General features: G+C 43.7%; 1 protein-coding gene and 1 non-coding gene across 4 annotated transcripts in view; one reads left to right on the forward strand and one right to left on the reverse strand.

Annotated features, from left to right (window-relative positions):
* Eif2ak1 (eukaryotic translation initiation factor 2 alpha kinase 1) overlaps nt 1–16,818 on the reverse strand; it is a 38,571-nt gene that overhangs the window by 18,804 nt on the left and 2,949 nt on the right. For all 3 annotated transcript variants that reach the window (XM_006982655.4, XM_042267867.2, XM_076561139.1), the window contains exons 2-9: nt 15,743–15,901; nt 12,027–12,160; nt 9,903–9,940; nt 8,043–8,142; nt 6,272–6,352; nt 4,520–4,619; nt 1,832–1,889; nt 850–1,174 (exon numbers count right to left, since the gene is read on the reverse strand). In XM_006982655.4, coding sequence (XP_006982717.3) covers nt 850–1,174; nt 1,832–1,889; nt 4,520–4,619; nt 6,272–6,352; nt 8,043–8,142; nt 9,903–9,940; nt 12,027–12,160; nt 15,743–15,901 — 995 coding nt within the window. The remainder of the gene's footprint in view (nt 1–849; nt 1,175–1,831; nt 1,890–4,519; nt 4,620–6,271; nt 6,353–8,042; nt 8,143–9,902; nt 9,941–12,026; nt 12,161–15,742; nt 15,902–16,818) is intronic.
* On the forward strand, nt 12,592–12,664 carry Trnak-cuu (transfer RNA lysine (anticodon CUU)). The gene has a single exon. It is a non-coding gene; the product is annotated as a tRNA-Lys (tRNA).

Raw genomic sequence — 16,818 nt, forward strand, 5'->3', positions numbered from 1 at the left:
GTGAGCCCCAGACATCCACTTCTCTTCACTCCCCCAGTGCTGGGATTACCAGTGTGCACCACCACACCCAACTTTTATGTAAGTTCTGGGGATCAAACTCAGGTCAGGCTTATATGGCAAGCATTTTACAACTGAGTTATCTCTCCATCCCCTAATGTTCTAGTTTTCTAAACACAATGTTAATGAGAGTCTGACAAGCATATTAGCAAACTTACTACAGTAAAAGTTCCCTGACAACTGACCTAGGGATCTTCCAGGAGTCACCAAAAGTCGCACTTCAAAAATAGAAACTTGTTCTGCGTGAATATATGTATCTATCTATGCTATAATGCTAATATATTCTAGACACAGATGGTGAATGAAGCTTCCAACTCCAGGGCACACAACTGAGACTATCTAGGGTGCAGTGATCCAATGTGAAGGTCAGTAAAGGTTATTAGGAGCTAAGTAAATGAGGAAGACTAACTACGAAGGCCTTACAGCAGGGCTGGGGACGGGTTAGTAGAGTGCTTGCTAGCATGCACAAAGCCCTGGGTTTGATTCTCAGAAATGAGTAACAACTGGAATTCCAGCATTCTAGAAGCAGAGGCCAGAGAATCAGAAGTTCAAGGTCATCTTTGACTACACAGCTCACTCCAGGTCAGCCTGGGCTACATAAAACCCTGTATGCAGGGAGGAGAGGGTGGCCCAAACCTGAAAAATACCATACAGTCCACGAGACTAAACAAAGCCACATGGAAAGATGGAGCACCACCAGAAGTCAGCTAAAGAAGAAGGATGCAGCACAAAGTCAAACCCCTTACATAGCTGTGGGTGAACTCCTTAGCAGGATCTGGGAGACCACATTACCTCTGTCTGCTCCAGCAGGTTCAAATTGCCTTCAGAGGACTCATCCGTGGATATAGAATTCCCTTCCAAGTCTGAGTTATGCCCCAGTGGCAGCTGATGCTTGACAACTGGTCTCATAGACAAATCGGTCAAGTCATTTTCTTGGAGCTCAACGGACGATTCAAATTCACTGCTGTTCCTGATCACTAAATCAGCAGTGTAGCTCACCAAGTTGTTATTCTCATTTTTAATGTCAGATTCACCAAAAGGTTTTTCTTTTTCTGAGGTGAGTTCAGCAAAGATAATGGATGAGCTGCTTTCATTGTCTTTAATATCACCTTGATCTCTAGAAATAAAAATACAGTAAGACAAACATGAATGTAAATGACAAGAGTATCTAAATTGTTTTTTCACGCCAGTATGAACCTTACGAATGTCTAAATAAATAGCACCAGGCAGGTATTTTTGGCATAGTCTGTAATCACAGTTCCCAGTATCAAAGCACTGGGAGGTAGAGGCAGGAGGATCAGTAGTTGAAGGCTATTTCAGCTACACAGCAAGTTCTAGACAAGCCTAAGCTACATGAGACCCTGTCTTAAATTTAAAAGAGTATCAAATCTGTCTAGCATTAACTTTGATTTGAAATATTGACAGAAGGCCAGAAATGGTGGTGCACATATGTAATCCCAAGACCCAGGAAGCTGAGGGAGGAGGATTATGAAATTTGAAGTTAGCCTGGGCTACAAAGTAAATTAAAGAACAGTCTGAGCTGCATGGCAAGACCCTGTGTCAAGGAACTCAACTAAAGTAAATATAACTCTGACAGGAGAAAGAAACTTAGTATTTTATAGGGAAAATAAGCCAAATGACAAAAGGATAAAAAAATAAGCAGACAGTAAGTCTGTAACATTCCTTCCAAGTTCCTAGTAGTAAAGACAAAAGCAAGTCACTGCAGGTGACAGAAAAGGATTATTTATGTGCGCAGTAACACCAACCCACATACCTGTCCCCTTCATGCTCCGACAGCACTTCAAGAGAGGGCAGTTGAATGGGAACTCTGTCTGCCAAACAGAAATAAACACAAACATCTGTAAGCAGCCATGATTTTCAGTGCTCAGATACAGACGGCACCAAGTGAAGCTGCAAGTCAACAGGAACACAGCGAGTCTAAGAAATGGGGGCACCCTAGTAACTGCAGAGATTGCCAAGGGTTCTAGAGATCTGTTAGTAAATAGTCAGTTTGGAGGACCCACAGACTCAACCTTAGTTTTGCTGTAGTGAAAAGCAGCTCCAGGCAAACAGTGAGTCGGCTGGGGCTGCAGCACAGCAATGGCGCAGCACTTAAGAGCACTTGCTGCTCTTTTGAGGACTTGGGTTCAGTTCCCAGCACCCACAGCAGGCAGCTTACAAACACCTGTAACTCCAGTTCCAAGACATCTGAAACCCTCCTTGGGTTCCACGGGCACCTGCACACACATGGTACATACACATATACTCAAACACACACACATATATACACACAAAATAAATCCTTAAAGTAAGCTCATGTTTTTTAATAAATGTGATTGAACTGTAATTTGAATTTCATGTTTTTTTCATAAAATACTCACCTACCAACTCCTTCCATTTGTATCTCTATATATGGCCATACATTTGGCTTTATGTGAGTGTATGCACCCATGCATGTGGGTGTTAGTGTGCATGTGTGTGGACATGCCTATGGAGAACAGAGATCAATGTCTTGTTGTCTTTCTCTTACTTTACCTTATTTTTTGAGACAATCTCTCATTCAATCTGGAGCTCATCACCTTGGCGAGGCTGGCTGGCCAATGGGCTCCAAGGATCCCAGTGCTGAGACTAGGGATGCACCCTGCTGTGTCTTTCTGCATGATTGCTAGAGATCCAATAGGTCCTCCTGCTTACATGGCAGGCATTTTACCAGCCCTCCATCTGACTATTTGAAAGTGAAAAACCTCCTACAGCTCAGTAAGAGAATGCTTGCCTAGCATGTTCAATCCTCAGCACTGGCAAAAAAAAAAAAAAAAAAAAAAAAAAACTGTGTTTACAAGCACATGCTTGTAATCTTAGTCCTCAGGAGGCTGAGATAGAATCTTGACTTAAAGGCCAACTTGAACTAATTAACTTTGAGACTAATTTGGGCTTGTTAATAGTGCAGATGTTGTCTCAAATTTTTTTTTAAATAATAAGTAAATAAAAACAACAACATTCTCTGCTTGTGTGTGCAAGGGCAGGGCAGATTTGGCTCAAGAGCAGAAGCTCACTAGACATTCATGTACAGATGGAGTACAAAGGGGAGGTAGAAACCAAAGCACCTCAGATTTGGGACTTTTTTTCTTTTTTTTCTAGAATGTGTATGTACAGAATACCAGAGGTCTCCCCAGTCCTAAAGTCAAAAAAAGTTCAAAGCTCCCCAAAAAATGGTGTGCTTTTATGAGGTTCTAAAAGTTTTAGATTTGGGAACTTGTCAGATTCTCAATTTTTAGACTAGGGATGGCTGACTTGTATCAACAAAAACTAATTCCCTTAGCCGGGCACAGTGGTCCATGCCAGTGACTCTAGCACGCTGGAGGCACAGGCAGGAGACTGCTGCAGGTTTGCGGCCGGCATGTAGAGCATACCAGGCCAGCCAGGACTACAGAGTAAAACCCTGTCTCAGAAAACCACCAGGGGCTGCAGAGATGGCTCAGTGGTTACGATGCAGAGGATGACCCAAGTTCTGTTCCCAGCACCCATGTCAGGTGGCCAACAACTTACCAGTTCCAGATCCAAGGAATCCAATACCCTCTTCTGGACCCTAAGGGCACCAACAAGCATGTGTGTACATTCCCACACACAGAAACTTATTTATACACATAATTAAAAGTAAATAAGCTAGGTAGTAGGTGTGGTGGCACATGCCTTTAACCCCAGCACTTGGGAGGCAGAGGCAGGTAGATCTCCACGAGTTCAAGGTTAGCCAGAGCTACATAGACTCTGTCTCAAAAAAATAAAATGTAAAAAATCCTGAGGGATGTCTTTCTGTATGCTGTGAATATATGTTGTTCCCACTGGTTAATAAATAAACTGCTTTGGCCTATAGCAAGGCAGCTTAGAGGCAGGCAGGAAATCCCAAGGAGAGAGACAGGAAAGAGAAAGATGGAGTCTAGAGAGATGCCAGTCACCGGGGAGGAGCAGCAAGATGCCAACAGACTGGCAATGCCATGGCCACTTGATAACTTATAGATAATAGAAATGGGTTAAGTTATAAGAGCTAGCTAGCAAGAAGCCTGCCATAGGCCATATAGTTTGTGAAAAAATTTAGGCCTCTGACTGATTATTTTATAAGTGGCTGAGGGACCTTGGGGCTGGGCAGACTGGAGGAAACTTTCAAGCACAAAAGTCTTTTTTTCAAAGCTGGGTATGGTGGCACAACCTTTTTAATCCCAGCACTCAGGAAGCAGAAGCAGACAGACCTCTTTAAGTTCAAGACCAGTTCTACATAGGGAGTTCCAGAACAACTAAAGCTATATTGAGAGACTCTGTCTAAAAAACAAGCCCCCAATAAATAAATAAATAAATAAATAAATAAATAAATAAATAAATAAATAAATAAACAAACAAACAAACAAACGAATAAATAAATAGAATGAATGAATGAATGAATGACTAAATGAAATAAAAAGCAACTTACCTTGTGGCCGAACCACATGAACATGTTCTATCCATGCAGTGTGATAGCCAACAATGTTGGGGTGCTGGAGACCTGCCAGAACCTTTACTTCTCGTAGCACCTAAACAAAATAATCAGAATTGTTTTTACTGGCAATTTGTTACCCAATACTACGTACCCTGGAAGAAAGATAGTAACCCTCTGAAAGAGGAATCTGAACTATAACAGAAATAACAGAACAGTCCTGTGAAAGACAAATAGCAACTGTTTTTTCCTGCTATTTTTGGAGACAGGATCTCTCTATGCAGTACTGGCTGTCCTGGACTTCAGTATGTAAACCAGGCTGGCTTCGAACTCACAGAGATCGTCCTGCCTCTGCCTCTCAAGTGCTGGGATTAAAGGCGTGCACCATCGAGCCCAGCCAAACAGCAATTGTTACAGCAACTCCACGCTGTTATTTAAACAGTCAGGGACACAGGGACTCAGAAGAGAAGGAAATTTACCCAGGACCACACAGCATGTCAGTAAGAGACAGGCCTATACTAGGCTCATCCTTTTATGTGACAAGTACTTAAAGAGCTAATTTCTCACCGGTGACACAGCTCAGAAGGCAAACGCACTTTGCTGCCAAGCCTGATGACCTGAATCTGGTCCTTGGGATCCACAGGGTAGAAGGAAGAGAAGCAACTCCCAGGAGCTGTTCTCTGACCTCCACACAAGCCCTGTGGGCACACATCCATGTACAGACATGTACACAGCCTGTCGTGTGACTTTAGTCTTAGCATTTGGGAGGCAGAGTCTACATAGTGAGACATAATCTCAAAATAAAATGATACATAAAATAAAACAGAAAAAATACAACTTTAAAGAAAAATTACATCAAATAAAAATTTAGTTGTTATATTTACTGATAAAACCTATTTAGCAAATATGTAATACAGATCTAACTCTTCAAAACAAATGGCAGTTGGTTGTGTCCCTCACAGCTCCTTCCTGTGCTGTCCTCTCTCTGTACTACAGTAGAACCTAGAGCCTTCATACGGAGGCAAGCACTCACACTCTGTGCTGCATCCGCTGCCTTCTTTTGACTGTTTGAGAAAGGGTCTACCTAAGCTGCCTAGCGGTGAACTCACTCTGGAGCGCTGGTAGGCCTTGAACTTTCAATTCTCCAGCTTCACCCTGAGTAGTGTGATTATGTATCTTTTTTTTTTAAACACTGAGGTTTTATTATATAGTCTGGCTAGTCTCAAGTGACCATCCCACCTCACCCTCCCTAGTAGCATAGACCACTGGTAAATGTAGCAGGTCCAGCTCAAATCATACTGTTTTCTGATGGGGATGGCTTTATGATAGGGCCTGGGACAATCGGTCTAGCCTGCAACTTGGTCCATAACAGAGGCAGACCTTGAACTGACCCTCCTACCTCCACTTAGCACCACCATGCCTGGCCCAGCTCAAATCATTTTCTGAAATCCTACCTGCAGGGTTAGCGAGATAGCTTGGTCATAAAGTCATCAATTTGCCAAGCATGAAGACTTGAGTTTGATGGTCAGAATTCACATTTAAAAGAAAAAAGGACTGGGCATGTCACATGCTTGTAATCCCAACCCTGAGGAGGTTGAGATGAGGATCCCTGGAGCTCACTGGACAACCAATCCTGCTTACTTAGTGAGCAGCTGTAGTCTAGTGAGAGACCTCATCTGTAAAACCAAGATGGATGATGCCTGAGGAACATCACTCACAACATGCACCCTCACACATCCAAAATCATACCTTCATACAGTCTGTTTTAGTTGCACTGTTAATCAGGATTTTCTTAATTGCATAATGCTGACCATCTAATTTGTTCCGGACCTTAAAAGCCAGAAGAAAAGAAAAAGTATTAAATTCCATCAAATGCACCCGAATAAAGGAATTTACATCATGTGAGCTTTGATAATCCAAACCAGCCGGAGATCAAATTAAGCTTAAGCCATTCTTCTTACAAGGGGAAAGTCAGCCCTAGTCTTCTGGAGCAGGACCTTTGCAAACTAACTGTGTCCAACCTCAGGCTCCTGGCCTGAAGACCAGGAATCCTAGCAAAGCTGAACATATAGTCCTAAATGCAAAAACACCATGTTTTCAGTAACAATTGTTTATTTTATTCTTTTTGAGACCAGGTCTTGGTTAGCCCAGGCTGACTTCAAGCTCACTATGTAGCCAAGGATGACTCTGAACTTGTGATCCTCCTGTCTCCAGCTCCTACAGATATGCAACACTATGGGTCTGTGTGGTGCTGGGGATCAGGTCCAGGGATTTGGGCATGTCAGGCAAGAATGCTACCAACCGAAATGTATCTGTAACAGCACAACTTCTTACAGCACGCTGTTTTCAAGTGCCAATGCCTTATCTTTCTGTTGAAAATCTTTTTTTTTTTTTTTTTTTTTTTTGGTTTTTCGAGACAGGGTTTCTCTGTGTAGCTTTGCGCCTTTCCTGGGACTCACTTTGGAGACCAGGCTGGCCTCGAACTCACAGAGATCCGCCTGTCTCTGCCTCCCGAGTGCTGGGATTAAAGGCGTGCGCCACCACCGCCCGGCTGAAAATCTTTAAACTATGGACTGAAAACACTAAGTTGAAAATATTCTTAAATTATATTTTTATTAAGTTTGTTCTTTGATGTTGTATGTACTGGGTACTTTTGTGTGTCAACTTGACACAAGCTATAGTCATCAGAAGAAGGAGCCTCAGTTGAGGAAATTCCTCGATGACACCCATTTGTAGGGCATTTTCACATCTAGTGATCAATGGGAGAGGGCCCAGCCCATGGTGGGTGGTGCCATCCCTGGGCTGCTGGTCCTGGGTTCTATAAGAAAGCAGGCTGAGCAAGCCATGGGCAGCAAGCCAGTAAGCAGCTTCCTTCCATGGTCTCTGCATCAGCTCCTGCTTCCAGGATCCTGCTCTGTTTGAGTTCCTGTCCTGACTTCCTTCAGTAAAGAACAGCAATGCTGAAGTGTAAGCCTAATAAACCCTTTCCTCTCTGACTTGTTTTTTGGTCATGGTGTTTCACTGCAGCAATAGAAACCCTAAGAACAAAAAAGAAATCACTTTCACCCTCACCCTTGTTAATCCCCTTCCTTCCCACAAATCCTTTCCCCACATACATCTCTTCTTTACAACACTTGTTTCTCTCTCTCTCTCTGACAAGGTCTCACTATATAGTACTGGCTGGACTGTCATTTGCTCTGTAGACCAGGCTGGACTCAGATTAGGAGATCCACCTGCCTCCACCATCCCAGTACTAGAGTTAAAGGTGTGCCACCATGCCTGCCTTACAACACATTTTTAACTACAAAATAAAAACTCAAAGTTTCCAGAATCTAACTAAACAACCAACATTAATATGAGTAGGAAAAATTAAAACTTATTGAAAATAAAAACACATGGTTTAAGGAATCTCTAGGTATTTCTAATCATAATTGAAAATAACTTCTCAAAATACACAAATGGCATAATAGGTTAAAATGAGCAAACAGAAGAAAAAAAACAAAAACAAAAACCACCAAACCTTGTATACTCTTCCATATCCTCCTTTTCCTAAGATGGCAAGCTCTTCAAATTCATTTAAGTAGCGTGAGGTTTGTGCTTCAAAAGCTATCTCCCTGGATCTAAAAGTTAAATACAGGCAGGCCATCAATATTAAGATGTGACAATCAAAGGTATGCACTGTGTTACCAACCTGCTGAGACTCATTTCTCAGTAAACTGCAGGGTAGAAAGAATCAGCTATAAGGAAATTTCTAATTTCCTATGGGAAGAAAATGGTAAATGGCTCATTAAATTTATTAATTAACATTCCAGCAGAAATCAGCAATAATGTTTTACAGACAGTAGAAACTGGACAGAAGTAATGAGAGTGAGTAATGAGGTGAGCTTTTCCTTCCTTGCTGAGAGACAGGGTCTCCAGGAGCCAAACCATACCCTTAGACTTCTAAACCTGCTGTCTTTACTTCCTAAGCGCTGAGCTGACAGTCGTGTACACCAGATAGTTTTACTTAAATTTCTTGTCTTAGTGTTTTTCGGAGGTTGTTGGGGATCTGAAACGAGGTCTCACTCTGGAGTCCAGGCTTCCTACAACTCACTATGCAGGCCAAGAATGACCTTCAACATGTGGCAAGCCTCCCATTTCTGTTTTCCATGTGCTGGGATTACAGTTGTATGCTACCACAGGACGCCCAACCTTAAACTCTGAAATGAGCCAGGCTCCTTAGAGATTTTTACAGTTTTGTAAATAAAGTAAAAGGCCAATGGTATTCTCCTGAAAGAAGTATCAGTATTCTAATTAACGGTGGTGTTTGCTGGACATGGCTGCATATCTGTATAATCCCAGCAGGGAATCTGAGTATGAAGACAGTTTGGGTTACAAAGAGACTTGGTCTCAAAAAGTACCAGGGAAGAGGGCTAGCAGATCCAGCACCCACAAAAACACCTGCAGGCAGGGCCCAGCACTCACAAAAACACCTGCAGGCAGATCCCAGCACCCACAAAAACACCTGCTGGGTAGGCAGCCCACCTGCGACTTCAGCAATAGGGAGGAAGAAACAGGGCTCCTAGAGCAAGCAAGCTGGCTAGACTAACCAAATCAGAAAGCTTCACATGTACCTCTGTACCTCAATACAGAATAGGCAGCAAGGTGGGGGAAAACACCTTTTATCAGCCGCTAGCCTCCAAATGCATGTGCACACAGGTACATGCAAATATGTACACTCACACACAGAGAGCCAAATGTAGTGAGTGGCTTTATGCCTGCAATCTCAGCACTTAGTTAGGAAGTGGAGGCAGGAGGATCAAGAATTTAAGGTCAGTCTCAGCTACAAAGCAAAAATGAGACCAGCTGAGCTACATGAGACCCTGTCTCAAAGAAACAAGAACAAAAAGGGAAGGGCGAAGGCTAGCTGACAGAATGCACTCAGTGGGGACAGGAGGTCACAGACAAGGGAGTGAGAAGCAAAGGCACTCTCAGAGCAGTGCAGAGTGCTGGCCACAAAGTTCCACACTTCCCAAGAGCAGGCAGGCACTCTGTAAGCCAGTGCTCTGGACAGAGTGGCGGGGGACGAGTGTGAACTTCCAGGCCAAACCAGGCTACACACACAGACTATGTCTCAAAAAACAAAGAATAAAGAAATAAGTTTTTGTTTGGTTGGTTTTGTTTTTGCTTTTGTAGACATGGTTTCTCTGTGTAGCCATGGCAGTCCTAGAACTCACTCTGTAGACCAGGCTGGTCTCGAACTCAGAGATGCATCTGCTTCTGCCTGAGTGCTAGGATTAAAGGCATGTGCTACCATTGCCCAGCAAGAAATAATATTTATAAAAATAATTTTGATTTCTTTTAATTTAGTTTAGTTAGTGGAAAAGTGTTAGATACATACCTGATTTTCTGCATGTAAGAATTATCTTCACAAGGATCCTAAAACCAAAAAAAAAAAAAAAAAAAAAAAAAAACCTTTAAGAACCACTTGAAACATCTGACAAACAAGGAATCAAATTCAACATCACAATAATCCAAATGCTCACATACCTAAAACAAGACCATAGTCTAGCATTTTACTATTTACTAGCGCTTTTTTGTGAGACAGGTTTACTATACAGCAAAACTTGGCTTTGGACTCATAACCCTCCTGCCTCAGTCTGCTGGGCACTTGAATTACAAATGGGAGCCATCACACAAGGATAAAAATAGCCTTTTGTTGTTGTTTTTGATACAGGGTATGGCTGTAGCCTTGGCTAACCGGGAGGTCACCATGTAAAGCAAGCTAGTCTCAAACTTGCAGCAATCCTCTTGACTCGGCCTGAGTGCTGGGCTTATAGGACTGAGCCACATATCCATCTTAGAAACAACATTTTAACATTACTTAATAGTTTATGATTAAAAATATTTCAGAGCTGAGAATTTTTTTTGCAAGGAGCTCCATGAGCAAAAACTAACTTCACGTCAAGAATCTGTGTAGAAATTGGCTACTCCAGTCTCCACTGCGGCCACCCTATTTGGAGCCGCACCATCTTCTTGCCCGTATCCTTGCTTCTGTCTCCCTGCATCTTGAATCACTCTCCATCTATTTCCAGCACAGCACCAGACATGAACATGTGAAATGTTCTTGTGCTTAAAATCCTGCAATGTTTCCTGTGTTCACTCTGTGTAAAACCCAAGTTCATAAAATGGTATCAAAATCCTACTCCACACTGGCTATGATGACTCGTAAACCCATCACTTAGGAGGCTTGGAGCAGAAGTATGAAGAGTTTGAGGCCAGCACAGGCTACATCGAGTTCTAGAACTGTCTGGGCTACAGTGTGAGAGTCTGTCAAAAAGAAAAGTAAAGAAGAAAACAGCAGCAGGCAATAATACTGTTGTTGCTGCCCCGCCTGATGCCCCTCGTAGTGAATTCAGGAAGGAAGGAGAGAGGAGGGAACGATCCCACACCCCGCGAGGCCCCTCCCCACTCTCTCTTCCACTTCTCCCTTTCCCCTGCTGTCTAGATGCAAGGCAGCCTTGCAGAAATGAGCAGCATAGGACCACCAGCACATACTCAGCAAAGGGCACTTGCGAACACTTGGCTCTGCCTGGAATACTCCACCTCCATGCACCTGCAGCTAACTGTCTCGAAGCTCTGGACTTGACCACCTTCCCAGTGAGGCCTGCCATGGCCACCGCACCTGGAAGTCACAGGCCCCTCCCAGCATCCTCTAATCCCCTCCACGACCTATGCCATCCACATTTGCTCTAACCCTTCCCTAGTGTTACTGCCCCCTGCATTAGAACATGAGCTTCAAGAGGGTTTGGTTTTTGGCTATTTTCTCCCATTTTCCCCCAGCTCCCATAAAACAGCATATTAGTAACAACAACTAATATTTCCAACTTGTCCAAGTTTCTATTTTTAAGAACCACGCATATAATTAAAATTAAATAATGCTTTAAAAATACAGTTCTCACTGGGCAGTGGTGCACGCCTTTAATCCCAGCACTTAAGAGGCAGAGTCAGGAGGATCTCTGAGACTTTGAGGCCAGCCTGGTCTACAGAGTGAGCGAGTTTTAGGACAGCCAAGACTATACAGAGAAACCCTGTCTTGAACACCCCCTCCATGGATGGATGGATGCATGGATGGACAGATAGACAGATAGATAGATGGTTCTCTTTTTCTACTTTTCTTTTTTAGCCCTAGGAATAGAACACACAACACTAGGCACACTAGGCAAATGCCCTGCCACTGAGCCACACCCCCAGCAAAACACAGTGCTCTTTTCTTTCTTTCTTTTTTTAAATGTATTTTATGCATATGAGTGTTTTGCCTACATGTACTTAGCTCATTAGGTGGCTGGTGCCCATAGAGGTCACTCCACGGAGTTATCAATGGTTGTGAGCCACCATGAGGTGCTAGAAACCAAACTTGGGCCCTGTGCAAGTCCTCTTAACTGCAGAGCTATTTCTTCAGACCCACACGTGGTTCTAAGATTCAGATTTACTTGTCATACACAAAGCACGGGGTAGGGCTTACCTGGCGCACTCTCTCTCTGGCGGACCTCATTAAATGAGTGATGGCCCTGTTGTGGTGCAGTCTCAGGGAGCTAAACTCATCACTGCAGGTGAATGAAGACAGCAGCCCCATCTTGATAAAAGTCTGGCAGAGTACTAAAAACATACGGTAAGCTATTATTAGAAAACTTGACAGCAGGCAGGGCAAGGTGAGCAAACTTGGAACCCAGCATGCAGGCTGGTAAGAAAGAAGAATCTTCAGTAAAAAGTCACCTATCAACTAGCCAGCAAGTCTCAGGCTTGTTGTTAGAGGGCAAGCCCCACAGTCCCACAATCCACGTATAAAATAATCACTCAGACGCTTATATTACTTATAAACTGTATGGCCATAGCAGGCTTCTTGCTAACTGTTCTTATATCTTAAATTAACCCATTTCTATAAATCTGTACCTTGCCACGTTGCTTGTGGCTTACCGGCGTCTTTACATGTTGCTTGTCCTGGCGGTGGCTGGCCGTGACTCTCCCCTTCTTCCTGTTTCCCCAATTCTCCTCCTCTCCTTGTCCCGCCTATACTTCCTGTCTGGTCAGCCTGGCTAGCTCAGTCGGTAGAGCATGAGACTCTTAATCTCAGGGTCGTGGGTTCGTGCCCCACGTTGGGCGCCATTTGTTGCTGGAGGGCAAGCCCCACATAGGCTAGCCTAAATGAGACCTTGTCTCAAAAGGGGGGAAACATAGTAGATGAACATATAGACTGTGCACCAAGTACCTAAGAAAAAGTTGCTTCTGTAAAAATGTCCTTAATTTACACATAAAGTAAAATGGACAGAGCCAAATGTGAGCCACACCAGAAATGGAAGAGGAGGGAGAGGGGAAAAAAAGTCAAGCCGGAAAAAGAACAGAGGAAGAGGGAGAAAACAAGAAAAACAGGGAGAAGACAGGGAGAGCACAAAGAAGAAAGGATAGGGAGGTGTGGTGGTGAACATCTTTGACCCTATCCATCAGAAGGCAGAGGCCAGGAGGATCTCCATGAGTATGAGGCCATCCTGGTCTACACAGTGAGTTCCAGGCCAACCAGTGCTACAAAGTGAGACTCTGTCTTTAAAAACAAAAACAAAAACAGGAGGTGATGGTGCACACCTTTAATCCCAGCACTCAGGAGGCAGAGGCAGGTAGATCTCTGTGAGTTCGAGGCCAGCCTGGTCTACAGAGCAAGTTCTAGGACAGCCAGAGCTACAAAGAAAGACCCTGTCTGGATAACCCCCACCCCTCCCCCCCCCAAAAAAAAAGGAGGCAAAGGAAATGGTAGGAAAAGGAGGTGGAGGAAGAGAAGGAGAAAAAGAAGAAATGAGGAGGAAGAGGAGGAGAAAGACAGCTGAAGAGATAGCTCAGTAGTTTAAGTGGTTGCTCTTTCGGAGGACTTCGGTTTGATTCCAGCACCCACAAGGTGGCTCACAAATTCTCTGTAATTCCAGGAGATCCAACTGTCCTCTGGCCCTTGCAAGCATTAGAATACATGTTGCACAGACAGACATGCAGGCAAAACACTATACACATAAAATGATTTTATTTTTAAAGGAAAGAAAGAAGAGGGAGGAGGAAGGGGCAGGGAGAAAAGCGAGAGAAAAGAGAAGAGGGGACAGGATGAGAAGAGAGAGAGAGGAGACAGGGAAAAGAGAGGCAGTAGACAGAAGATAGAGGGGGGAAGGAGACAGAAGAGGAAGAGGAGATAGAAAGAGACACAGGTATGGCTGAGGATGGAGCTCAGCAGCAAACCTAACAAGTATGAGGCCTGGGTCTGATGCCCAGCACCCCCAGAAGAAAACAAACCAAAAGGGAATACAGATAACTGGAGAGGATCTTCCTCCAATGAGCCGAATCTCATCAAAAACAGTTGCTTGGGAAATTCTGCAAACTAACAAGCATACCACTAAATTAAACTAGGGTCTTTTTTATTATTATTATGTTAAACAGCATCCCTCCCCAGTGAGACAGTGTCAGGCTCAGGCTGGCCTCAAACTTGTTATATAGTGAAGGGTAGTCTTGAACCTTTAACTCTGACCCTCCTGCTTCTGTCTCTCAAATGCTGGGATTACAGGTATACACCACCACACCTCGCTAAAATGTACATGTTTTAAAGTTCAGTCATCTAAAAAGGCTCAATGTATGGCATTCAAAACTACTTTAACATCAGGCTGGGGGTGTAGTTAAGTGGAGTAGCAGCACCAACTTTGAATGCACAAGACCCTGAGTGTGATCCCCAGTGTAGAGTAGAAAAACAGCAAAAACGACCTGTGCACAGACTTGCTTTTTATAAGTAAGATTCTAACTTTCAAAGCCATGAGCCTCATACAGCAGTGCAGTACTCTGGAACCTGGGGGCTTCCCTTTGTAAGCCTCATCCTCCAATACAACAATCCACACTATGAGATGTCTTTATTCGGGATAAAAGACACTGACAGGAAGGCTCAGCCCATGCAAACCTGTCACCCTCAGTTTGATCCCTGGAAGCACAGTTGAGGTCCTCCCGCCTCTACCTCCCAAGTACAGACAGTGTGCTACCACAGCCACTTACGTAGTGATCCCACTCAGGACTTTGTGTATGCAGAACAGACATTCTGCCGATGTCCCCAGACACAGCCTCAGAAAGAACCAGCTGCTGAAAGCTACCCTCTGACCTCCACACGGATGCAGTAGCACACGTTACCTGCACTCACATACACACAACACACACACACACACACACACACACACACACACAACACACACACACACACACACACACACACACCACACACACACACACACACACACACACACACACACACACGGAACGATTTGCTAACAAAACAAATATTTTACCCATTCTTCATGTCCACCAGGTTTATTTAAACGGCATTATACACTTAACTACTAACTAAAACATGCCATTTTCTAAGACTTGGGAAGGATTTCTCAGCAGAAGGGTCCTGAATCTATAGCTGAAGACAAAGAAGCTAATTTCAGTCAAAAGAACAAACCAGAATCATAACATATAATTCTGCAAACTTTGGGGCTCATGTTTCTAAAATACAAATATCCTAAAACAGGAAAAACAAAATTCAACATTTTCAACAGCATGGTATGGAGCCCCTGCAGCCCTCTGGTCAGGGCTGAGGCAGTGTCTGGGGACATCGGCAGAATGTCTGTCCTGCATACACAAAGTCCTGGGTGGGATCACCATGTAAGTGGCTGTGGTAGCACACTGTCTGTACTTGGGAGGTAGAGGCGGGAGGACTTCAAGATCAGCCTCTGATACACAGAGTCTGAGGCTAGCCTGGACTTACATGAACAACCTCAAAAAAAAAAAAAAAAAAAAAAAAAAAAAAACGATCAAAAACAAAAAGCCTAGGTCAGGTCTAGAGATGTGAACTGATGCTTTCCTAACACAGGTGAAGCCCCAGGTGTAATCCTCAGTACTTCCAAAAAAGTAAAAAAAGAATGAGGTTTAGCTGCTCAACAACCAGAGCCTAACAGATCCTCAAGGATTAAATGAATATCATATTGTTGCTGCAAAACAATTTTTTAATTTATTGGATCACATGTAATTTTATATCTACAAGGAATTACACAAAGGAAAGTTGCAATGAATTTAACGTATTTTGCACCCGATTTTTATACACCAGCTGCTTCTCAGAAACACAGCATTAAAGGCAGTACTTTTTATAAGCTTTACTTAACAACACCCATTTAGTTTACTCACATTTAAACACCTGTTTTGAATGAAGGGGGTTTGGCTCATGCACATGGCTCAAGTGTTCCAGCAAGGAGACAAGCAGTAGCTGGTTTGCCACTACGAAGGGGAACGTGGGCTGCTGCAGGGGCTCTTTTAACACTTGGAGTTCGGCTGGGACATCCGACTCTGAAAATAAGAAAAGGGAAAAACATCACTGGTGAGTGTGTCTCATAATGACAAAGCAGCAAGTTTTCATTAGCACAACACAAATGAAGTGACTCAAGGGAAATAATGGGGTCAAAGAGTAGTTCCGGTGAGTAGGGTTAAGGAAGGGTTTCTGGGGCTGGGGAGATGGCTTGCTGGATATGTGTGTGCCGTGTGAGCGTCAGGACCAGAGTCTGGATCCCCAGCACCCACATTAAAGTCAAGCGGGTGTAGCAACACCCCCCTGTAATCCCAGTGCGGCTGATAGGCTATAGGGAGGGGATCCTGTGGAAAGCTAGCTAGCCAGACTACCCAAATTTGCAAGTTCCAGGTTCCGTGAGAGACTACACTTCAGTGAAGTGTGGAGCACAATGAGGAAGACACCTGTACCCACACACATTTGAACAAGAAAGCACAAACATACAAACCACACACAGATAGACATTTAAACAACAACAAAAAGAGGTAAGATTTTTCTGGAGGTGAATTTGAGTTGAAGCTGAAAGATGGAGGACCAGGGTGGCTCAGAGCAGTCCTCCTGCCTCTGTCTCCAATGCCAGATGACAGGTTAGTGCCACCATGACCTTCAGACTTCTTTATACTTATTTCCTCTTTTCTGCAAGGAGAAAAGTTTTTTTTGGGGGGGTGGGGGGGAATCTTTTTTTAGGGTGGGGTGGGGATGAGTGATTAGCACTGCAAACATGATAGTTATGTGCTCTAACCGCTGAGCGACACAACCAGCCTATATAACAATTCTACTTTCGAATATGAAAAAAAATAACCAAATCAATTTTTAAAAATTTAAGAGGCCTGGTGGTGGTGCTGTACATCTTTAATCTCAGCACTTGGGAGGCAGAGACAGGTAGATCTCTGTGAGTTTGAGGCCAGTCTGGTCTACA

Source organism: Peromyscus maniculatus, chromosome 23 (assembly GCF_049852395.1).
Source record: "Peromyscus maniculatus bairdii isolate BWxNUB_F1_BW_parent chromosome 23, HU_Pman_BW_mat_3.1, whole genome shotgun sequence".
In the NCBI taxonomy this organism is placed as follows: domain Eukaryota; kingdom Metazoa; phylum Chordata; class Mammalia; order Rodentia; family Cricetidae; genus Peromyscus; species Peromyscus maniculatus.